Below are 24362 nucleotides of genomic sequence, written 5' to 3' on the forward strand. Positions count from 1 at the left end.
GTCTGCGATTGTGAGGCTGGTTGGACATGCTGCCAAATTCTTTAAAATGACGGAGGCGGCTTATGGTAGAGAAATTAACATTACATTATCTGGCAACAGCTCTGGCGGACATTCCTGCAGTCAGCATGCCAATTGCATGCTCCCTCAACTTGAGACAGCTGTGGCATTGTGTAATGACAAAACTGCACATTTTAGAGTGGCTTTTTATTGTCCCCAGCACAAGGTGTAATGATCATGCTGTTTAATCAGCTTCTTGATATGCTACACCTGTCAGGTGGATGGATTATCTTGGCAAAGGAGAAATGCTCACTAACAGGGATGTTAACAAATTTGTGCACCGAATTTGAGAGAAAAAGCTTTTTGTGCATATGGAAAATGTCTTATCTTTTATTTCAGCACATGAAACATGGGACTAACACTTTACATGTTGCGTTTATATTTTTGTTCAGTGTAAATAAAAAGGAATGTGAACGGTAAATAATGTAAAGCTTATCTTCAATTTAATATTTCTTAATCTCTCTACTCACCTGTACAGTATGTTTGTGGATAACACTGTCCTTGGTGTCAAAGGGTTGGAGACTCTGCATATAGTCTGAAGGTGTTGCTGTTTAAGGGATATCTGAAGTGCTGGGGAGTTTGGTCCCATACACAATATACTGTCTCTCTACTTAAGTTTCACTTTGTGTACATCACAAAGTGATGTTAATACTGCTCCTCCCCACCAGATACTGCTGTGTGATTCTCTTCCTGGAACAGTTAACCCTTTACATGGCTGAACTGTAACTGATCATTTTTTGTCACTGATTAAAACAGTATTAATTGACGTCCCGTACCAGGAAGAAATTAAATCTACTTCACCCCTGGTTATTACAGTAGCTATGAAAAGATTGGTGTAATTATTCAGATGTGTGTAAAGATGTCGATGACAACCAGAAGTTATTGGGTCACTTGGATTTTTATTCAAAGGATTTATGTCACATTAAAGCACATGGTACTAGTTTGTCCAATTAGAAAAGAGCTGACATTAAGGGCACCTCTCCTCATTAAAAAAAAAAAAAGTTAGCTAAAAAACAAACGTCCCATTCCACCCGATTCCCCTCCCAAACCTGCATAAAACAATTAATGTACAAAAACAAACTATCTGGTCCGAAAAGCATAAAAAATAAAGTATCCCAAACTGGTTGAAAGATGCACTCTAAACCTTGTGGCATCTCATGACTACGTACTACATTTAGAGAACAGACTTGTACATTTGCATGACAGGGTTGTGTCAACCACAACATCCCCTCCCACCCATAACAGCCCAACTCCAAGGCCTCCTGTCCATCTGATGATTGCTTTTGACGGTGGGGTCATACGCTCAGCCTATGGTTAGCCTACGGTCGCCAGGCCTGTGTCTGTGCGGTCGATGGCCGCCGCGGTCAGAGCAGGAGCAAGGCCTCGTCATGAGAACTGGATCTGCTGCACGCCAGGAATCTACAGGAGCAAACAGAGGTAATGGAGAGAACGGTCATGGATATATCGTAATGGTTTAGTTCTGGTTCAAATTTCTGATGTCACTTACCTGTTGATATGAGGTGGTGTACACCATGACGTTCTGCTGTTGGCCGTCGGCTGTTATTATTCCGGCTGGCAGTTGATTAGCTGGAATGGAGGGAAGAGGACGTTACAAAACCGTCCACAGCACAATAATATAATATGCCATTTAGCAGACGCTTTTATCCAAAGCGACTTAGTCATGCGTGCATACATTTTACATATGTATGCATGCATGACTAATGCCTCTACTTTAGTATGAGATGACAAAATTGAGAACTGTTCTGAACCACTTACTGAAGCTGTCGTCTGTAAGCTCCTCCCCCAGGCCTTCTCCCACCGACACACCTGGGATTCCCTTCTCCCCCTTCATCGCCTAGGAAACAACAACGTATTGTGAGAGATGAAATAGCATGTGATGTGCAATTGTGCGTTTGTTCATGGACACTTGTGACTGTGTGTGAGACTAATTGTCAGAACTGAAGAAGTGTGTTTAGTCATACCTCTCTGAACTTCTGCAGGTAGAGTTTGAGGGGCTCCACGTACATGTCGAAGCCCAGGGTTGACATGGCAAACAGGATGTCCTCTCCATTGATGGTCTTCCTTTTCTCCTGGTGGCAGCGCTCGCTGGCCTCCGACGTGATGAAGCTGATGAACTCGCTGACACACTCCTGCACACACTCTTTGGCGTCTTTCGCTATCTGTGTGACACACAATTTAGGACAAAGAGGAATAGGATGAGGATGTTACTAAACGTTTTACTACGGTGTGCAATAATGAATACGACAAACGTCTTGCTCTCACACAGCCTACACACACACACACCATGGTTACCTTCCCGGTCTGTGGGATGCCGTTCTTCATGATGCGTGCCACGTTAGCGATGGGGAGGTAGATATCCTGCTCCCGGAAGTTCTCCTTCATGCCCCCGTCCTCATGGTCGTTCAGACTCTCCTCTCCATCATCTTCATCACACACATTATTACGTGGAAAACATGGATCATTGATTGATGCATTCGCTACTGACACTGTTGCATTGAGATTGAGAGAATGTGATGAACCTAGCTACAGTACATTTTGATTGGGGGATTTCTATTCATGATACACCCACACCTGGTTCCCCAATTAGGGTTGAATTTATCAGCTGATGCCCCTTACCATCTTGAGACTGGAGTACATATCCTCCTGACATGTATTCTCCAGAGAGCCCTAACGTTAGCTGGGAGGCGTCGGTGGTGGAACGGTCTTCTTCCATCTGGAACAAAGGACTACATGGTTTGACTCAAATAGCTGAATTGTTGAAAGGCACGTACTATTGACTGGGCAGCTAGCTAAACAATAATGTATAGTTTAGCTAGCTGGCTAAGTGTTCTACCAAATTAGTTAATTTCGCTGGCCAAGTGAGTGGTTGTTTGCTAAATGGGAAGCTAGCTAGCAAATATTTATTGCAAAATATAATTTGGACAAAGGAAGCAATAGCTTTAGTTAGCTAGCCATTTGACCCTCACACATTTTGATTGACTAATCAACGACTATTGTTGCAACGAAACCATTCTGGGTACAATTTAACGTTATCCTGTAGCCACATGGGTTGTCTTATTGCAAGACCTCTCTGTTCACAATGAAATTCCATATCGGGAGTTCGAATTCCGGCCTGTTCTTTGTATCGAAAACTGAGGCAGGGATACATGGCATGAAATGAAGCTAATTCATCATTTTTACTAGATACTTCCTGCTCGCAAACAATCATTCACGCAAAAAATACAAATCAGTCAGAGACGGACATTTCCATTCGAGCTAACGAGGAATTGGTTAGCAATCATTGGCCGGAGCCAGGCACAAACCTGCGATGAAGCACTGGTTGGTTACCTTCTCAAAACGGCCGTTGGTTGGACAGAAAATGGCTGCGAAAGAACCAGTCCCAGCGCCGAGCTACGCGTCCTCCCAAAATACAGTGCACTACCTCCCCTGACCGCCAGACGGCCGTTTTGTCAGTGTCACCCTCCCAATGAATGATACCTAGTAGCTACACAACTCTAAAAAGCTGTTCTACTCAAAAGCTACCCTCCCTTTATCTATGTGCATGTGTTAACATTTTATTGTTTCAAATAAAAGCTTTGACTGATACAATGTAATGGTGATGCCACCATGCAATATCTATTCTATGGTCCTCTGTAGCTCAGCTGGTAGAGCACGGCGCTTGTAACGCCAAGGTAGTGGGTTCGATCCCCGGGACCACCCATACACAAAAAAAAATGTATGCACGCATGACTGTAAGTCGCTTTGGATAAAAGCGTCTGCTAAATGGCATATTATTATTATTATATATTATTATTATATTATTATTATTATTATTATTATTATGATTACAGAAGAACAGGGTGTTTTCATTACATAGCAGACCTAGTGCAAAATTGTATTGCATTTAACACACTTACTGATTGATTGAATATATTATTGTGAATTGACATTATTACAGTGATATTCATATCCGTGCGTTTGCCTGTTATCAAAACGAGTGAACATCAGCGCAGCACCTTTTGCGCATGCGTTTGAGTACTGTCCCCCTGACAGGTAACCAACATCTGCACACTCGCTGACGGTCGAGACAGATTTTTCAGAGAAACTATTTGTAAAAGTTCACTGCTATAACTTACTTCTTCCAGAATCATCTTGAAAGATAGAAGATACTGCATAGAACTTTCCAACAACACGTTCCGTTGGTGGGACTCATATTTTATATAATTTATTTACGCAGTGTGTTGGTAAATACATATTGTATGCTTCTCTTTGGATCCTGTTTCTCTACGAAATCAGATTATTAATTAAATTATATGGACCCATCCAATATGATTTATTTATTGATAAGCAATAATATAATCAAATATTTTTTTGAAATTCTGTGGTATAACGTTCACTCTGACTCATAAAGACTGTCGATGTGCCCTTGAGCAAGGCACTTAACCCTAATTGCTCCTGTAAGTCGCTCTGGATAAGAGCGTCTGCTAAATGACAAAAATAAATAAATAAAATAAAGAAAAAGTGCAGTTCTGATTTTATCCAACCGGTGGCTACATTGCACCAACATATATTGAAATGAGGCAGTGAGGAACTGTAAACTTCACGAGTCCCAGTCGAATTGATTGACATAATATCATAAACGGTACAATGGTCTGTGCTTCTACTGCTGATGCAAATATTTCTTGAAAAATGCCATAACTTGTATTTTTACACCCCTTCACTATGTTTCACTCTGAGACCACATGTCGTTCTAATTTCATCCCACTCAAATATGGATCAGACATGGGTGTTGAAATGGGTGTGTAAATAAAAGGGTGTTTTTCTGTTGCAATAGAAGAGGTCCTATAACAATATTTATCTGAAAGGTTGCAAAAATCTCCACACTTTCCACACTGCTTGCACCACCTTTGATATAAATACCCTTAGACTGAAATGTTAAATCCTTTTAAAGATTCATTTTTTAAGACCGCATAATGTATTTCAAATTCAGAGTGATTTGAGGTGACACATTTTCTCAGGGGTTATTGGAGGAATTATACATGTGGTGTGCTAATATTCACCCAGAGAGACAAAGAAGCACACTTCAAAGAAGTCCTTTTGTGCTCAAGGTTGTGATTTAGCCTAATTTCCTTCTCTATTGGAAATATCCAAGAGCTAATGCATACTGTATGACTAGTACGGACCCTAATGCGCTCTCTCTCTCTCTCTCCCCCTCTCCCTCTCCCTCTCCCTCTCCCTCTCCCTCTCCCTCTCCCTCTCCCTCTCCCTCCCTCCCTCCCTCCCTCCCTCAGGCATATGAGGTGGAGGGCTTGACTGTAACAGACATCCCCTGACTGCTCTGTGTGTCTAGATCAAAGACGTATGGCATCTCATCAACAATTATTACAAATCCCATATTGGAGCATCACTGTAGGGTGACTAAGCTTGTCCCACTGACAGGACAGGGTTATATCTTTCCAGTCATTAATAACATTTTTTCAAGTTTAATCCATTCTCCTTTGCAGTCTTTCTTAATTATCTTTCTATCTTGATCACTATATGTCTGTTTGAATCTCTTTTTTTGCTTCTTTCTGGGATTTGCACCCTCTTCAGAGGTCAGATATTCCCTCTCTCTACCCGTAGTCAACCTGCATAAACCTGTGTTAACCCCAATTGGCTGTGAGCCAGCCTACACACACTAACCTGTTTAATCAGCAGTCATCTGATCTGGCCAATGTTCACAGTGTGTCCAAGCATACTGTGATAATTATCATATATATTGATTTTATGCTAATGAGATGAGCTGTTATATTCTGAAATCCAGAGATCAGTGAAAATGAGAGGAAGGAACTTGACAGTGGGAGGATGTGGGATTTTACTTTATCCGACTAATACCTCTCTTTACCCTCACTCACTTCTCTGTCCGTATTCCCCCTTTCTTTTCCCCCTTCTCTCTCAGGAAGCTGCTGGCTTTGGGAGGAGGTGCTGGTCCTTGACTTGGTGGCTCCCACTCCTAAAGGCACTAAATGGGGTGTGTGATGCAGACAGTGTTTTCATCATATTGTCTATTACTTCATTACATAATATCATTTTGTGCTCAATAATTTTCTGAGTGGTTATTGACTTTCCCTGTCCTTCAGGTCTAGGTGGTTCCAATATTCTCAGGAAGCTCTTGCACCAAGCCTCCCTGCTGGGAAAAGCCATCCAGGATGCCCGGAAGTACGGCTGGAAGTTTGAGGAACAGGGTGAGAGTTGGAGAGGGTCTGAGGAATCAGTTACTTCCTATTCTATTACAGTACATGATATGTATTTTGTTCCATTGAGTCAATATTGAATGTGTGTTAGTTATCATTCCGTCAAATGTTGTTATCTTTAGTGATATGCGTCCTATCCAGAGTTTAAATGCTAGTGGTTGATTAGATGTTTGCGTTGCTATGTGTCCATATGGTCTGTTGCTATGTGTTATAATGGTATGTTGCTATGTGTTATTATGGTCTGTAGTGTTCCATGGCTGGGGTGAGATGGTGGAGGCAGTACAACAACATGTGAAGTCTGTGAGCTTTGAGCTGAGGAGGGAGCTGAGGGACAGTGACGTCACCTACCTGAACGCCCATGGAGAGATACTTTAGCCACACACTGTACAGGTCAGCATGGGGGAGGGGCTTCTGGACAGGTGAGAATAATGGGAGTAGAGGGAGGTCTGGACAGTTGAACAGGGTGGTGGTGGTGGGTGTAGTGTACAGCTAAGCATGAGGATGCAGTTTGGATAGGGGACTTCAAGCAAGGATTCTCTGTGTTTCCTCACGAGATTTCGATGGTAACGATATTAATATGGTCAGTGAGTTTCATACGCTGGGGTTTTACATGGTGACATTACATTTACATTTGAAACATTTGAGTACCGTAATTTAACAGACGCTCTCATCCAGAGCGATTTACGGTAGTGAGTGCATACATTTTTCGTTCTGGTCCCTCGTGGGAATCGAACCCACAAACCTGGCGTTGCAAGCGCCATGCTCTACCAGCTGAGCCACACGGGCTACGGAGGCAGATTTTTACACCGTCACTAACTTAACACACTATTAGTTTTGCAGTATAACAAGCCAGTTGTAATAACTTTATATGTGTGTTTGCAGGTACTGCTGGCTGTAGGAAGAGATGCCTGTGCCGGTAACATTGGTCTTGACCACGTTGGGGTGAAATACAATCAGGAGTGACTACAACGTGACCATCCTGCTTTTTACACTTCTTTATGACTCCATCCAACAGGACTGGCATGATCTCTGTGAATGAGAAGGAGCAGAGCAGTGTGGGATATGTGTATACTATGGGGACGGTACAGGAGGGTCGTCCATTGACCACAGCCCTCTCCATGCAGGCTGGACGACTCCTGGCCCGCAGGCTCTATGGAGGACACAGGACAACGGTACTGAGACAGTGACTGGGACTAGGATTACATTTAGATTAAGGTTATGTATAGGTTAAGGGACTAGTGTGACGGTTAGTGTGTGTGTGTGTGTGTGTGTCTGTGTGTTCTCATTCCCAGTGTGACTACAGTAACGTCCCCACGGTGCTGTTCGCTCCCATGGAGTACGCTACCTGTGGGCTGTCTGAGGAGAACGCTATTCTCAAGTTTGAAGAGGACAATGTGGAGGTACACATGCATGCATGCACGCGCCACACACACACACACACACACACACACACACACACACACATACACACACACAGTAGTTATGTATTTTATGTCTGTCCTTTATTATTTCTTACTGTTGTTTGCATTGTCGAGAAAGAACCTGCAAGAAAGCATTTAATTGGACGATGTATAGCATGCGTAACCAACCCGTACATAATAAAACTAATAAAACTTGATCTCCTCTCTGTAGGTGTACCATCGCTACTACTGGCCATTGGAGTGGACGGTACCTAGAAGGGACAAGAACTCCTGCTATGCTAAAGTCATCTGCCACATACCTGACCAGGTCAGTACTCACCTTATGATACACTATATATACCAAAGTATGTGGACACCCCTTCAAATTAGTGGATTCGGCTATTTCAGCCACACCCATTGCTGACAGGTGTATAAAATCGAGCACACAGGAAATCTTAACGCTACATCGTACAATGACATTCTAGACGATTCTGTGCTTCCAACTTTATGGCAACAGTTTCCTGTTTCAGCATGACTATGCCCCGGTGCACAAAGCTAGGTCCATACAGAAATGGTTTGTCGAGATCGGTGTGGAAGAACTTGACTGGCCTGCACAGAGCCCTGACCTCAACCCCATCAAACACCTTTGGGATTAATTGGAACGCCGACTGCGATCCAGGCCTAATCACTCAACATCAGTGCCCGACCTCACTAATGCTCTTGTGGCTGAATGGAAGCAAGTCCCCGCAGCAATGTTCCAACATCTAGTGGAAAGCCTTCCCAGAAGAGTGGAGGCTGTTATAGCAGCAAAGGGGGGACCAACTCCATATTAATGCCCATGATTTTGGAATGAGATGTTCGACGAGCAGGTGTCCACATACCTTTGGTCATGTAATGTATGTGTTTGGGATTTTAGTGCTTTACTTTAAATATCTTTACTCTTGGAGGGTATTCTTTTTCCTCTAGAGCAAGGATGGGCAACTCCAGTCCTCTGGGGCCAGAGTGGTGTCAAACTTTTCCCCCATCCCTAGAAAACACAGCTGATTAAACCAATTATTGGAGTCAGGTGTGTTAGCTGGGGTAAAAGTGTGACACCAGTCAGGCCCCCGAGGACTGGAGTTGCCCATCCCTGCTCTAGAGAAACACTTCTCCATGTTCATTCAGCTTTTGCCACTGTGTATAGGTGTATTTATGTGTGTGTTTTCTGTATATTGTAGTGTGTGTGTGTGTGTGTTCTGTCTCCTCCACAGGAGCGTGTGGTAGGTCTCCATGTGATGGGGTCCAGTGCAGGGGAGGTGATCCAGGGCTTTGCTGTGGCTCTGAGGTGTGGTCTGATCAAACAGCAGCTGGACACCACCGTGGGACTCCACCCTGTTTGTGCCCAGGTCAGTACGCCAGTTTGCTTACCTCACCATTGCAATAGCTAATGTATGGTGAACAATCCGGCACAAAATGGCCGCCGTACATTATCAAAAGTCCAGCAGTCCCAGATCAACTGTCTCTGATGGTTTTCTTGCTGATAATGCTCCCTGTGTGAATTATTCATATACTTACATTACAAACCACATCACACAGTCCATTTCCTATAAGCTAATACAGGATGGCACCCTCAGCCAATTGTCCTGCTGGGCTGCTTTTCACACTCCTGACACTTTTAAAACTTTATCGAGACTTCAATAGACGGTTTAATGGAGTTTGTAGAACAACTTTAGTTTCCAACTGAGCAGGGAAGATGGGATTTGAGAAGTGTGATATGGCACACAGAGGTTTTATAACAATAGTGCTGGGTGGGGTGGGTTTTTGTTTGGAGAGTTTGAACTTCACACACGCACGTTATCTCTCTCTTGAAAGGGTTTTGAATCTGTTGTTAAATGGTTATAAATTGTGTATCTCTCCCTCAGGTGTTAACCAACCTGACAGTAACCCAGCGTGCCACTGAAGCCATGATGGTGAGAGGGAACTGCTGAGGTTAGCCCCCTGCTGTCAATCACTGTTGCCCATGACAATGGTACAGATAGCAGGGAGAAGCCTGTCAGAACATCCTCAGTGTTGAGTGATGGGCGGCAGGACGGCTATCAACCGTCCAATGATGTCTGAGTCCGGAGCCTGATTGACAGGTGGGCGGGGACTGACACTGCTGCTGCTGGCCCTAGACACTGGGGTCACTTCCTGTTTACATGTTGTTGTTTTTTTCTCTTTTAAACTCTTTCTTTTGCCATATTAGTTAACCAAACTTTGATATTAACCTGCAGAGGCACCTCTGACACCTTTCAGCTGTGAACTCTGCAGTCCATATGAATACTCGGTCTGTGACTGTACTGACTCAGTTTAATGGCTGCTGAGTAGCGATAAAGCCCGGTTTGAGCATTTCCATAAAAACACAGTTCATGCTTTTATGCAGGGTTCTGTAGCTACGGGCTGAAGGGATTTAAGTGCCATAATGTAATGTAATGAACAGGGCGAGATTAAAGTATTATCAGAGTTAAGAAATATTCATTAATAAAATGCTATTTTAATGAGTTAGTTGTTCACATAGGGATACATTAACCTAAGACCACAATCTCTGTCTTTCTCTCTCTCTCTCTCTCTCTCTCTCTCTCTCTCTCTCTCTCTCTCTCTCATTCTCTCTGTCTCAGTGCTGCAGGACATAGTGACTGACTTAAACACTGATGAATATTCACAGGGATCATTAGTAAAGTCTCTCATACTAATGCGGGGAGAGACAGGGGCAAAAGGCTACAACACCTAGAATGATAGAGAACCCCCTTAATAAGGCTATTAACATCACTCACTTCAGACACAAACTTTACCTAGAGTTCAGAGTAAGCACATGTGTGCGCTTGCGTGCATGTCTGTGTTTGTGCTGCATCTCTCTCTCTCTCTCTCTCTCTCTCTCTCTCTCTCTCTCTCTCTCTCTCTCTCTCTCATACAGACCTCTCTTTTATGCAGACACTTTTTCACCTGTCAGCACATAATCACCGGTATGTCCCCATCGAACACTGTAGAGGCATGCTTCATTAACGATTTAGTTCTGCTTGAGGAAGACATTTTTATTACTGCTTACAGTTCAGCTTGTCCTCTAGACAACCTTGCTATTTATTCCTTATGCAGACACATTGAGCATTCGGAGACTGAGATTGATTACCAATAAGGGAAAGTACACCAGTCTACAAACGCTATTAGAATATAATTAGATCAATAGAAGGAAAGCGGAACAGTGTGTCTGGAGATGTATTTGATATCACCCAGAACAAGTTATTAGGAGTACCATTCAGCTATGTCTCCAATTGTCCCAGTCATAATCATACAACGATACATTGATTCAAACTTTTGTCACTTTGCTTTGGGATCTTTTCAGAAGGTATTTCCATTGGTTTTTAGAATAGATCACTGTGGACTGTGGACTTGCTCAATAGAGCCCCACAGTGGAGGTGTCCTAATACCCATAAAACCTAGCGGTCAAACAGGGAAATGGTTCGAATCATTTTTCCACCATTCATTTTTCCCATTGGGAATTTTAGAAACACTTAAAATAAGTGTAGGCTTACCCTGGCGTGACGTTTTGATAACCGTGTAAATCTCTCTCGGACAAGGTGACTTTTATCAATATATTCAGATCTATTTGCTCTCAGATTCGAAAATGCTAATTAGCGTCAAAGTAGACATCAAACTACAAATCCCTGCAAGCTCCTGCACATCATCTCTAGCTGACACCTTTGCTAACAGTTCACATAATTGTCCAATTAAAGAAATGTAGCCAATTTATTCATTACTACATTTAGCTAACATTAAATAGTTAATCCAGAGATTCGTACCTTTGCCTCGACTCGGCAGTCTCGTCCAGATCATCATGGCATTTGTAGTTCTTTATGATAGCTAATTAGCATTTAATTTTGGGGGGGGCTAAATACAGGCGAATATATTGATAAACGACACCTTGTCCTAGAGAGATTTACACGGTTATCAAAATGTCACGCCAGGGTAAGCCCCCCCAATAGGTGCACGTTTTGTTTTTTGCCCTAGCAATGCACAGCTGATTCAAATAAGCAAAGCTTGATGATGAGTTGATAATTTGAATCAACTGTGTAGTGCTAGGGCAAAAACCAAAACTCTATTCTATGGCCCCTTTAAAAATAAATCTGTCAACCACTGACACTAGGTGGTGCTATAATACCCATACCCGTAGTATTGAGGAATTACCACATTGGCATACCGTATCCTCCTATGGCCACTGCAAGACTGGCAAGGCAACATCCAACGGGTAAAATGTTTGTCAATTTTAGCCATGTCATATTCAGGTAATACAAATATATTCAATTCATAACTCACTAGCCTGATTTGACAAAATTATTTGATTGAAATTCAATTAACTCAATTGATTTGTGTGCAATTAAAAGAACTAAATATGGTATTCTTGGCCTTGAACTAAAACTCCCATCACTGGACTTGAACAAGAACCATCTATCTAATCTATAGATGCGCGCAATTAAATTAGCTACGCACTTTCACGCACAAACTGATCCGTAAACCATTCTCATACAAGAACGCCTGTTTGTACAGTAGCCTACGTTATGTCATCTCTGTTATAATGAACAGTTTCCCCATGTCTGTGTCATGTCAGGAGCATCGATCTAGTTTACATTTTAGTAATTTAGCAGACGCTCTTATCCAGAGTGACTTACATGAGCAATTAGGGTTAAGTGCCTTGCTCAAGGGCACATCGACTGATTTTTCACCTAGTCAGCTCGGGGATTAGAACCAGCGACCTTTCGGTTACTGGCACAACGCTCTTAACCACTAAGCTACCTGCCGCCCTAGTTCTCTGTTAGTGATCACCTGTTCTTGGTGTGAGAGGAATGTGAATTAATTAATCTTACACAGTCACTCACTCAGATGGTGAACTTGTATCTTTCCATAAAGAATCTTATTACAAGGGGGATACACTTAGACATATTTAGACACATACAAAAATAAATATATAGCAATGTGGTATAAAACCATTGCCCACAATTTATTTCTCAGTGTGCGACGTGAGATAACGGTTTACTCTTCTCCCTTGCTCATCGCGTTTGGGCGCGCTCATTTTCTGTTGCAAGAGGGGTCAGAATCGTTGTCTTGCTTCCCCTGTAGTTTAGCAGGGAAGGACGAATAGTACAGTCCAGAGCAAGAGCATTGAGCTCATTGAGCAGCGGACAATTGCAGCGAGTATCACCATCAGTACCACAACGGCACGTTAAGCCCCGGTGCTCATACCGACCGACCTCCACACCAAATATCCGCAACAGTCATTCCCTGCCAGCCATGAAACAGACTCTGCTCGAACTGATGAGGATGAGCAGAATATGCCGGATGGTACTCGCCACTTGTTTGGGATCTTTTATTCTGGTCATCTTTTATTTCCAAAGTATGTTCCAACCAGGTAGGTAGGATCTCTCTGTCTCTCTCGAATTTGCACTGTGTTGTGGTCAATGATCTGTGACGTCCTCTCACTGCTGCCCAGTACCCACTCTGTTGTGCCATGTTGACATCGATGTATTTGTTGACTATGTGTTGAATCATGCATTTTATAAATAATGACTAGGTTGTAACATCTATCGTGCGGACGCGTAATTCCATCCCGTGTCGCGGAGGTTGGGAAATAATTTGTTGCCTGTTTTAGGTCAAACACTATCACATAGATTGTTCGTTTATGCAGTTGATTGTATAGGCTATTTGTGCCAGAGGCAGTCATCTCTTGGGGAACATGCACGACGTGTGTTTTGAGATTGTGGTATGCATCGCCTGTAGTCGCGGGCGTTCTCGCTGGTATGGATGGCTGGATGGATGCTTTTTGTCTCCCTCCAGTCAGTTTGGCTGAAGTGGACCCTGTGATATTGCAACCGGCACCGTTCGGCCGCGGCCGTACAGTAGAGGCTCTGTACCATGAATCAATGACCCCTGCTTTCAGACGCGCAAGGATCGCACTGTACAAACAGGAAAATGCCTCAATATTGACCTACAACAGGTTTACTGTAACGCGAAATTATTTCTGAGCAACTCTGTGGCGCTGTTAAATTCCTCCCATGACTGAAACTGTTTCATTTGAGCTCCTGTGCCATGCCATGGTCCAGGATCAGAGAGGTGGCAAAAATACACTTTTTAGAAAGGGAGATGAAAGACTTATATGTAAATAATAATATGCCATTTAGCAGACGCTTTTATCCAAAGCGACTTACAGTCATGCGTGCATACATTTTTTGTGAATGGGTGGTTCCCGGGGATCGAACCCACTACCTTGGCGTTACAAGCGCCGTGCTCTACCAGCTGAGCTACAGAGGACATCTGTAGCTCATAAATGACGTATGAGAGGAAAAAAACGTGTGATTTAATGACCTAAATTATGTTGAAAACACTGGCTATGCTTTATTTCAATGTGGCCACGTCTCTATTTGCAGTAGTAGGGAATATAGTTATGTAAATAATAATAATAGGGTATTGTGCCATGTAGACTTATCCCAGCCAAAGTGACCGTATTATTGCTAAAGATGATTTTGCAGTCATACTTTATTCGTTCCCCTCCTTTGATTAAAAGTTGTGTCCGAAAAGGGAACAAGGTGGTAATGGATTTTATTGAAAGGAAGGGGAATATCAGAAAATGCATTGTACTAAGGAAGAACCAAGTACTAATGCGTAAAACTCAAATTGCCACGCCGTACCTCCACATCATTTGGTGGAATTTCTGAGGCCCCTGTTGTGAGTCATCAATGTAGGTTACACCCGCGACGGGGCTCTCATCACTAGACTACTGCACCGGAATGCATGGCGTCCCTGTTCCCTAACGAATTCCGTTAACCAAACAACACCGTGGAGACTGCCCCCAGTATCTGTGAGTTAGTGCACACACAGATACTGGGACACGTGGAGAAATGCTTTCCAGCTGTGACATTCAAAGACAAAAGGCTGAGGGGCTGCTATAGGGTTCCTCTCCCAGGCATAGGGGTAGAGGCATGCATGGACCTATCTCGTTTTAGAAGAGGGGACATCCGAAAGTGTTACATGTAATTGTTTTGTGTGTGTGTGTGGTGGAGCGGATGTGTGGTGTGTTTAATGGTAGTGGGGTTTTAGTGTTTGGGATTATGAAGCGCTCATATGGGTGAGACCAGGGATTGACATTAAGGGTTGCCCTTTTGCCAGAGGCAAGTGAACTAAGCGGTCGGGCAAATTAAGTCTGATCTGAGGTTGCCCCATTAAAGGCAGGTGAACCGAACTGCAAAGTATTCCAGTAGCTAAAACTGTTCTGTCTGGTTCCTGCCCATTCCTTAAGTGAATAACGGACAATGTCTGACATTTCGGTGTGTAATTGCGTGTATTTCTATACCTCTTGACCCCCCCCCACACACACACTCACACAATACAGCCTAAGAACATGACAGACTGAACCTCTCTGGTCTTCCCATAACATTTCATGGCACACAGAAGTCCGAGGAGCGTTCCTCTGGTTCTGGAATGTTAGAGTGCCAGGGAATCCCGTCTCGCCCCCCTGTGCAAACTCTCACCTCATTTACATGCCCTTTGGGGTCACGACCTCTCTAAACCAGACAGTGGAGAGAGACAGAGAGTCCTCATCTGGGGGTCTCACTGTGGGCTCAACACACACATATGCACACACACACTTGCTCACATGCGCGCACGGCTGCAAACATGCACACACACTGGAAACGCTCCAGTGAAAGTGTTCTTCAAAGAGACAGATCCAGCTTGAGACATTGTCAGTTGAGCACAGTTGAAGCTGTGTGCCTCTGATAGATCATTCAGTGTCAGTGTGAGGTTGCCTTCCACTGCAGGCAGCCTTTTAAAGGCATTAGGACTGGGACCAAAGGAGCAGCAGCAGCTAATATGGCTGTTTAGTTTAGTCAGAATTGTTTGGGTGAGAGGTGACAGGGGGTATTTTGGAGAGACTGGGCATGACTGTCTGTGAGTGGGTGGATGTGTTTGTGCGCATGTTTATACTGGGGCTCTGTTCAGTGTATTTCCTCGTCTGTGTGTGAGTGGTGACCTGGTTATGCACTCTGGCCTCAGTGACACACTCACATTTCACATCCCCCATAATGCACCAGTGTGTCCAGACTACAGCAGCCGAGCATGGACAGTGACATGGCTCACTGACCTAATTTGGAACCCAGCTGAATATTTGGGAAAGATTTCCATAGCGACGGACCTCAAAGAGAGCTAGGGGAGGGGGAAAAGGGGGTATGAAGCAGTCAGATGCAGTTTTGCAGAAAATACTTGGGAAAGAACGAGATGGCCAAAGCTGCCGGTGGAATTTCTTTAGGAAACTCAAAATTCCTTACTGCTTGCTACTCCGGGACATTAATATAGGGTGGAACTGATACTTTGGGGAAGACAGCTGATTCACAGACTGTGTTTACCTCATCCATAATCACTGGAGTTTGATAATAGAATCAGCCGTTGACTTACATTCTAGAGCTCTACAGTGTCTCCCACTGTGCATAGGAATTCAACAGCTTGTATCCCATTTGTGGGAATTCAATTCAATGGGCTTTATTGGCATGGGAAACATGTTTACATTACATTACATTTTAGCAGACGCTCTTATCCAGAGCAACTTACAGTTAGTGAGTGCATACATTATTTAATTTTTCATACTGGCCCCCCATGGGAAACAATCCATGCTCTACCAACTGAGCTACATCCCTGCCGGCCATTCCCTCCCCTACCCTACCCTGGGCCAATTGTGCGCCGCCCCATGGGTCTCCTGGTCACGACTGGCTACGACAGAGCCTGGATTTGAACCAGGATCTCTAGTGGCACAGCGATGCAGTGCCTTAGACCACTGCGCCACTCAGGAGTGGCAATAAACAGAAGGGAAATAAACAAGGAAAACATTAGTAGAAATTACACTCACAAAAGGTTTAAAATGTAAATGGCACATTTACGGGTAGTACTGCGAATGGGAAAAATGAAGTCAGCCTCCTCCTCAGAAACCACAGAGAAGACCAGTCGTCTCTCAGTGGTATCAGTGTCAGTGTGGAATGTGGATGTGGTGCAGGAATCAGGCGCAGGACACAGAGGCTTCGTACATAAGGCTTTAGTCACGAAAAACAAACGGGCCACAACAAGAGCCGGAGTCAAAAAGAAATTACGCACACACTGCGTAAAAACACTAGCACCAAAAATAGCGCGCACACAAGTGCGGAAAACTCTCTCCAAACAATGGAGGAAACAAACACTGCACCTTCCGACGGGTGAACAATTACACACAAAACAAGACTCAAACAACGAGAACTTATAGGACACATAATAAGCACAAAACGGAAACAGGTGTACCAATAAGACAAAACCAAACAAACATCGAAAACATACAACGGTGGCAGCTAGTACTCCGGGGACGACGACCGCCGAAGCCTGCCCGAACAAGGAGGAGGAGCAGCCTCGGCCGAAACCGTGACAGTACCCCCCCCCTTGACGCGCGGCTCCAGCCGTGCGCCGACCCCGGCCTCGGGGATGACCAGGAGGACGCGGAGCAGGGCGCGTGGGGTGACCACGGTGGAACTCAGTCAGAAGAGACAGGTCTAAAACGTCCCTCCTCGGCACCCAGCACCGTTCCTCCGGACCGTACCCCTCCCACTCCACGAGATATTGGAGACCCCCCATCCGACGTCTCGAATCCAAGATGGACCGAACTGTGTACGCCGGAGCCCCCTCGATGTCCAGTGGGGGCGGAGGAGTCTCTCCTATCTCACAGTCCTGGAGTGGACCAGCTACCACCGGCCTGAGAAGAGACACATGGAACGAGGGGTTAACATGATAATCAATAGGCAGTTGTAACCTGTAACACACCTCGTTCAACCTCCTCAGGACTTTAAAAGGCCCCACAAACCGCCGATCCAGCTTCCGGCAGGGCAGGCGGAGGGGTAGGTTTCTGGTCGAGAGCCAGACTCGATCTCCAGGTGCGTACACCGGCCCCTCACTGCGGTGGAGATCGGCGCTCGCCTTGTGTCGACGGATGGCCCGCTGCAGATGGACGTGTGCAGCGTTCCACGTCTCCTCCGAGCGCCGCACCCACTCATCCACCGCAGGGGCCTCGATCTGGCTCTGATGCCATGGTGCCAGAGCCGGCTGGTAACCTAACACACATTGGAAAGGGGTTAGGTTGGTGGAGGAGTGGCGGAGAGAGTTCTGTGCCATCTCTTCCCAGGGGACATACCTCGCCCACTCCTCCGGCCGGCCCTGGCAATACGACCTCAGAAACCTACCCACGTCCTGGTTCACACGTTCGACCTGCCCATTGCTCTCCGGGTGGTACCCCGAGGTAAGGCTCACCGAGACCCCCAAGCGCTCCATGAACGCTCTCCAGACTCGGGAGGTAAACTGGGGACCTCGATCAGACACTACAGTGGGGAAAAAAAGTATTTAGTCAGCCACGAATTGTGCAAGTTCTCCCACTTAAAAAGATGAGAGAGGCCTGTAATTTTCATCATATGTACATGTCAACTATGACAGACAAAATGAGAAAAAAAAATCCAGAAAATCACATTGTAGGATTTTTAATGAATTTATTAGCAAATTATGGTGGAAAATAAGTATTTGGTCAATAACAAAAGTTTCTCAATACTTTGTTATATACCCTTTGTTGGCAATGACACAGGTCAAACGTTTTCTGTAAGTCTTCACAAGGTTTTCACACACTGTTGCTGGTATTTTGGCCCATTCCTCCATGCAGATCTCCTCTAGAGCAGTGATGTTTTGGGGCTGTCGGTGGGCAACACGGACTTTCAACTCCCTCCAAAGATTTTCTATGGGGTTGAGATCTGGAGACTGGCTAGGCCACTCCAGGACCTTGAAATGCTTCTTACGAAGCCACTCCTTCGTTGCCCGGGCGGTGTGTTTGGGATCATTGTCATGCTGAAAGACCCAGCCACGTTTCATCTTCAATGCCCTTGCTGATGGAAGGAGGTTTTCACTCAAAATCTCACGATACATGGCCCCATTCATTCTTTCCTTTACACGGATCAGTCGTCCTGGTCCCTTTGCAGAAAAACAGCCCCAAAGCATGATGTTTCCACCCCCATGCTTCACAGTAGGTATGGTGTTCTTTGGGTGCAACTCAGCATTCTTTGTCCTCCAAACACGACAAGTTGAGTTTTTACCAAAACGTTATATTTTGGTTTCATCTGACCATATGACATTCTCCCAATCCTCTTCTGGATCATCCAAATGCACTCTAGCAAACTTCAGACGGGCCTGGACATGTACTGGCTTAAGCAGGGGGACACGTCTGGCACTGCAGGATTTGAGTCCCTGGAGGCGTAGTGTGTTACTGATGGTAGGCTTTGTTACTTTGGTCCCAGCTTTCTGCAGGTCATTCACTAGGTCCCCCCGTGTGGTTCTGGGATTTTTGCTCACCGTTCTTGTGATCATTTTGACCCCACGGGGTGAGATCTTGCGTGGAGCCCCAGATCGAGGGAGATTATCAGTGGTCTTGTATGTCTTCCATTTCCTAATAATTGCTCCCACAGTTGATTTCTTCAAACCAAGCTGCTTACCTATTGCAGATTCAGTCTTCCCAGCCTGGTGCAGGTCTACAATTTTGTTTCTGGTGTCCTTTGACAGCTCTTTGGTCTTGGCCATAGTGGAGTTTGGAGTGTGACTGTTTGAGGTTGTGGACAGGTGTCTTTTATACTGATAACAAGTTCAAACAGGTGCCATTAATACAGGTAACGAGTGGAGGACAGAAGAGCCTCTTAAAGAATAAGTTACAGGTCTGTGAGAGCCAGAAATCTTGCTTGTTTGTAGGTGACCAAATACTTATTTTCCACCATAATTTGCAAATAAATTCATTAAAAATCCTACAATGTGATTTTCTGGAAAAATAATTCTCATTTTGTCTGTCATAGTTGACGTGTACCTATGATGAAAATTACAGGCCTCTCTCATCTTTTTAAGTGGGAGAACTTGCACAATTCGTGGCTGACTAAATACTTTTTTTCCCCACTGTATATCCTCGGGTACCCCGTAATGCCGGAAGACATGGGTGAATAGTGCCTCAGCGGTCTGTAGGGCAGTAGGGAGACCCGGCATGGGAAGGAGACGACAGGCCTTCGAGAACCGATCCACAACGACCAGGATGGTGGTATTCCCCTGTGGGGGGGGAAGGTCTGTAACAAAATCCACCGAGAGGTGAGACCAGGGTCGTTGTTGAACGGGCAGGGGTTGTAACTTTCCCCTGGGCAGGTGTCTGGGCGCCTTACACTGGGCACACACCGAGCAGGAGGAGACATAAACCCTCACATCCCTGGCTAACGTTGGCCACCAGTACTTAGTGCTAAGGCAGTGCACTGTCCGGCCAATACCTGGATGCCCAGAGGAGGGTGACGTGTGAGCCCAATAAATAAGTCGATCCCGAACCTCGAGCGGAATGTACGTCCGACCCACAGGACACTGTGGAGGGCTAGGATCGGTATGCAACGCCCGCTCGATTTCAGCATCGACCTCCCACACCACCGGTGCCACCAGACAAGACTTCGGTAGTATGGGAGTGGGCTCAACGGACCTCTCCTCTGTGTCATACCGCCGAGACAGGGCGTCTGCCTTTCCGTTCTGGGACCCAGGGATGTACGTGATCTTAAATACGAACCAGGCTAGAAACATGGTCCACCGAGCCTGGCGAGGATTCAGTCTCCTAGCTGCCCGAATGTATTCCAGGTTACGGTGGTCAGTCAAAATGAGGAAAGGGTGTTGAGCCCCCTCAAGCCAATGCCTCCACACCTTTAGGGCCTGTACCACGGCTAACAGCTCCCTGTCCCCCACGTCATAATTTCGCTCTGCCGGGCTGAGCTTCTTAGAGTAAAAAGCACAGGGGCGGAGTTTAGGTGGCGTGCCGGACCGTTGCGATAGAACGGCCCCTATACCGGCCTCTGACGCGTCCACCTCCACCTGGAATGGTAAAGCGGGATCCGGATGCGCCAGCACCGGAGCCGAAGTAAACAGGTCCTTCAGTTTCCCAAAAGCCCTGTCCGCCTCAGCTGACCACTGCAAGCGCACCGGACCCCCCTTCAGAAGGGACGTTATGGGAGCTGCCACCTGTCCAAAACCCCGGATAAACCTCCGGTAGTAATTCGCAAAGCCCAAGAACTGCTGCACCTCTTTAACCGTGGTTGGGGTTTGCCAATTACGCACGGCTGACACACGGTCAACCTCCATCTTCACCCCTGATGCGGACAACTGATAACCCAAAAAGGAGAACAGTTCCTGGAAGAACAGACATTTCTCTGCCTTGACATACAGGTCGTGCTCCAACAGCCTCCTCAACACTCGGCGCACCAGGGCTACATGCTCGGCTCGGGTAGAAGTGTACACCAGAATATCGTCTATGTACACGACCACTCCTTGCCCCTGCATGTCCCGGAAAATCTCATCCACAAAGGATTGGAAGACTGAAGGAGCATTCATTAACCCGTATGGCATGACGAGATACTCGTAATGACCCGAGGTGGTACTAAATGCTGTCTTCCATTCATCGCCCCTCCCTAATGCGCACCAAGTTGTAGGCGCTCCTGAGGTCCAATTTTGCGAAGAACCGCGCTCCGTGTAATGACTCCGTCATAGTCGCAATCAGAGGGAGTGGATAACTGTATTTCACAGTAATCTGATTGAGACCACGGTAATCAATACACGGGCGCAAACCTCCATCCTTTTTCTTCACAAAAAAGAAGCTTGAGGACGCGGGGGAAGTGGAGGACCGTATGTATCCCTGTCTCAGAGACTCGGCTATGTATGTCTCCATAGCCCTCTTCTCCTCTTGAGACAAAGGATACACATGGCTCCGCGGAAGCGCAGCTCCTGCCTGTAGGTCTATCGCACAATCCCCCTGTCTATGAGGTGGCAATCGCGTCGCCCTCGCCTTGCTAAACACGAGTGCTAAATCCTCATACTCGGGGGGAACGTGCATTGCGGGCACTTGGTTTGGACTCTCCACCGAGGTCGCCCCCACGGAAACACCCAGACATCGCCCCATACACTGGGCAGACCACTCCTTAAGAGCCCTCTGTTGTCACGAAATAGAGGGATTATGTGTAATCAACCAGGGAAGCCCCAGCACCACCAGATACGCAGGAGAGTCGATCAGATATAGCTGAATAGTCTCCTCATGACCCCCTTGCGTCCTCATCCTAAGTGGCGCTGTGACCTCCCTAATCAACCCCGATCCCTACGGGCGGCTATCTAGAGCATCTACAGGGACGGGAGCATTGACAGGAAGGAGAGGAATCCCTAACTCTACACAAAACTTCCGATCAACAAAATTCCCAGCTGCGCCTGAATCTACTAGCGCCTTATGCTGGGAACGAGGTGCAACCTGTGGAAAACTGACAGGTATAGTTAGGTGCACAACAGAGAGCTCTGGGTAAGTGGGGCGCCTACTCACCTGGAAGGACTCCCCAGTGCGAGGCCTGTTGTCTCTTCCCCCTGGAGACCCTCCCCAGCACCTAGCCGCAGTGTGTCCTCCACGGTCACAGTTGGTGCAGGGGACGGCCCCCCTCGGACTCCTTCTCCTCCTTTCTCTAGCGCCAGCACCTCCGAGCTCCATAGGACTTGGCTCGGAGGCGCTGGAGGGTGGAATGGACGGCCCCCACTCGGGACGTCCGCGGGTGGCCAGCAGGGTGTCGAGGCGTATGGCCATGTCCACCAACTGGTCAAACGAGAGGTTGGTGTCCCTGCAAGCCAGCTCACGGCGGACGTCCTCCCGTAGGCTGCACCGAAAGTGGTCGATGAGGGCCCGCTCATTCCACCCTGCATCTGCCGCTAGAGTCCGGAACTCCAAGGCAAACTCCTGGGCGCTCCTCTTCCCCTGCCGGAGGTAGAATAGACGCTCCCCCGCCGCTTTCCCCTCAGGTGGATGGTCGAACACAGCCCTGAAGCGGCGGGAGAACTCCGCGTAGGTGATCGTTGCGGCGTCTATCCTCCTCCACTCGGCGTTGGCCCACTCCAACGCCTTGCCGGTGAGACAGGAGATGAGGGCGGAAACGCTCTCGTGTCCCGAGGGCGCCGGGTGTACGGTGGCTAGGTAGAGTTCTACCTGTAGGAGGAAACCCTGACACCCGGCAGCGGTACCATCATACGCCCTCGGGAGCGAGAGCCGAATCCCACTGGGTTCTGGAGCTGGGACGGGCGGACTGGCCGATGGTGGGGGTGAAGTAGGTGGAGGTGTGGGTACACCACTGGTCTCCCATCGGGGTAGAGTATTTATTACTCCCTGCAGGGCGGTCCCGAGTTGGTTTATCCTGTCGTCCTGTCCGCGGACGCGCTCCTCGAACGACTCGGGTGCTGTTGCTGCTCCTGCTGATTCCATCGATATGGTGTGTAATTCTGTCAGTGTGGAATGTGGATGTGGTGCAGGAATCAGGCGCAGGACACAGAGGCTTCGTCCAACAGGCTTTAGTCACGAAAAACAAACGGGCCACAACAAGAGCCGGAGTCAAAAAGAAATTACGCACACACTGCGTAAAAACACTAGCACCAAAAATAGCGCACACACAAGTGCGGAAAACTCTCTCCAAACAATGGAGGAAACAAACACTGCACCTTCTGACGGGTGAACAATTACACACAAAACAAGACTCAAACAACGAGAACTTATAGGACACATAATAAGCACAAAACGGAAACAGGTGTACCAATAAGACAAAACCAAACAAACATCGAAAACATACAACGGTGGCAGCTAGTACTCCGGGGACGACGACCACCGAAGCCTGCCCGAACAAGGAGGAGGAGCAGCCTCGGCCGAAACCGTGACAATCAGCAGTCTTTTATGGCTTTATGGTTTGTACTACTGTGAGAGAGATGTATTCTCCCTGCCTGGTGAAACCACACTGGGCTGTGTGGCCCAAATTGTGTTATAAAGGACACATACTTAATAAAGCCCTAGTAGGTTTTTGGAAGGAACTGTCATACAAGAGGGAGTGTGTAGGTGTGATTCAGTAAAGGAGGGAGAGAGATAGAGGAAGAGAGTGGTGAGTGAGTGTTCTTTGGATACAGCTGTAACAGAGCATAAACACACTCATGTACACACACACACACACACACACACACACACACACACACACACTGTAAATAGTTGAGTGAAAGGTACTGTGTCTAATCGTGCAGACCTCTCTATTTAACAGACGAGACGTTCACAGATGTTCAGGGGTTTCTCTCAACCCCAAACAATAATTTCCTCCTTGATAGGAGGTGGATATGGAAGGGAAGATGTTAATGATGGAAAATGTCTGCTTAAGTGCCGTTTTCTACACGTCAACATCTGGCTGCCACGTATCGTAAACTGTTAGAGGGCTTGACTCTAATTGGAGGGCACATTTACCAGTCTGACTGGGTTCTCTGTTACTGGGCAGTTGCAACATTACTTGAGTGTTGCTGGATCGTCAGACTGAGAGAGATGTGAATGTAATCACGCTGCCTCCTGCCGATAAATATTGATCTGGTTGTTAGCAGGCTAGCAGGCGGTTAGCGCTGGAAGTTAACCACATTTGGGCATTATTAGCGGCTGTGCGTTGGAGAGAGGGATAGAGAAGGGTGCTGGAGCGTTTTTGGGTGGTGACAGCATGGTGCTGCTCAGCCTCTCAGACAGATTCACGGCTAATATTTACATTCAGAGAGCCAAAGGAGCCAG

General features: G+C 46.4%; 3 protein-coding genes across 8 annotated transcripts in view; 2 read left to right on the plus strand and 1 right to left on the minus strand.

The window, feature by feature from the left end:
* Nucleotides 1–936: 936 nt before the first annotated feature.
* Nucleotides 937–3532, minus strand: LOC121542497 (nuclear transcription factor Y subunit beta). Of its 5 annotated transcripts, none has more exons than XM_045213563.1 (7): nt 3381–3532; nt 2695–2804; nt 2362–2501; nt 2040–2237; nt 1834–1912; nt 1565–1644; nt 937–1476 (listed from the first exon to the last, which is right to left on the minus strand). In XM_045213563.1, exons 2-7 carry the CDS (start codon nt 2789–2791, stop codon nt 1444–1446), a joined length of 627 nt encoding a protein of 208 aa, XP_045069498.1. In that variant the 5' UTR covers nt 2792–2804; nt 3381–3532; the 3' UTR covers nt 937–1443. The 5 variants fall into 5 exon arrangements, with proteins under 5 accessions (XP_045069498.1, XP_045069499.1, XP_045069497.1 ...); XM_045213564.1 differs by having other exon boundaries at nt 2695–2791; nt 3406–3531; XM_045213562.1 differs by having other exon boundaries at nt 2695–2791; nt 3381–3530.
* A 550-nt stretch (nt 3533–4082) lies between these two features.
* On the plus strand, nt 4083–9657 carry LOC121543956 (thioredoxin reductase 1, cytoplasmic-like). The gene is made up of 10 exons (XM_045213568.1): nt 4083–4110; nt 5996–6067; nt 6177–6281; nt 6538–6629; nt 7173–7249; nt 7306–7462; nt 7583–7690; nt 7923–8018; nt 8941–9075; nt 9592–9657. Exons 1-10 carry the CDS (start codon nt 4083–4085, stop codon nt 9655–9657), a joined length of 936 nt encoding a protein of 311 aa, XP_045069503.1.
* Nucleotides 9658–12867: 3210 nt separating this feature from the next.
* Nucleotides 12868–24362, plus strand: part of LOC121547799 (carbohydrate sulfotransferase 11-like) — a 61992-nt gene continuing 50497 nt past the window's right edge. Inside the window, exon 1 of one of the 2 annotated variants that reach the window (XM_045213560.1) lies at nt 12868–13094. In XM_045213560.1, coding sequence (XP_045069495.1) covers nt 12992–13094 — 103 coding nt within the window. In that variant the 5' untranslated portion in view covers nt 12868–12991. Of the gene's footprint in view, nt 13110–24362 lie in introns of both variants that reach the window. The other variant, XM_045213559.1, reaches the window with a different exon arrangement.

Source organism: Coregonus clupeaformis, unplaced genomic scaffold (assembly GCF_020615455.1).
Source record: "Coregonus clupeaformis isolate EN_2021a unplaced genomic scaffold, ASM2061545v1 scaf0124, whole genome shotgun sequence".
Lineage (NCBI taxonomy): Eukaryota > Metazoa > Chordata > Actinopteri > Salmoniformes > Salmonidae > Coregonus > Coregonus clupeaformis.

Bases quoted from the DNA above. Each gene is read 5' to 3' on its own strand.
- LOC121542497 (XM_045213563.1), bottom strand. From the start codon at position 2,791: ATGGAAGAAGACCGTTCCACCACCGACGCCTCCCAGCTAACGTTAGGG. The intron at 2,238-2,361 runs GTGTGTGTGTGT...TGTGTCACACAG, and splicing joins AGACCGGGAAGGTAACCATG to ATAGCGAAAGACGCCAAAGA. The intron at 1,477-1,564 runs GTAAGTGACATC...TTGCTCCTGTAG, and splicing joins ACACCACCTCATATCAACAG to ATTCCTGGCGTGCAGCAGAT.
- LOC121543956 (XM_045213568.1), top strand. From the start codon at position 4,083: ATGCGTTTGAGTACTGTCCCCCTGACAG. The intron at 7,250-7,305 runs GTGACTACAACG...TCCATCCAACAG, and splicing joins GGGGTGAAATACAATCAGGA to GACTGGCATGATCTCTGTGA. The intron at 7,691-7,922 runs GTACACATGCAT...TCCTCTCTGTAG, and splicing joins TTGAAGAGGACAATGTGGAG to GTGTACCATCGCTACTACTG.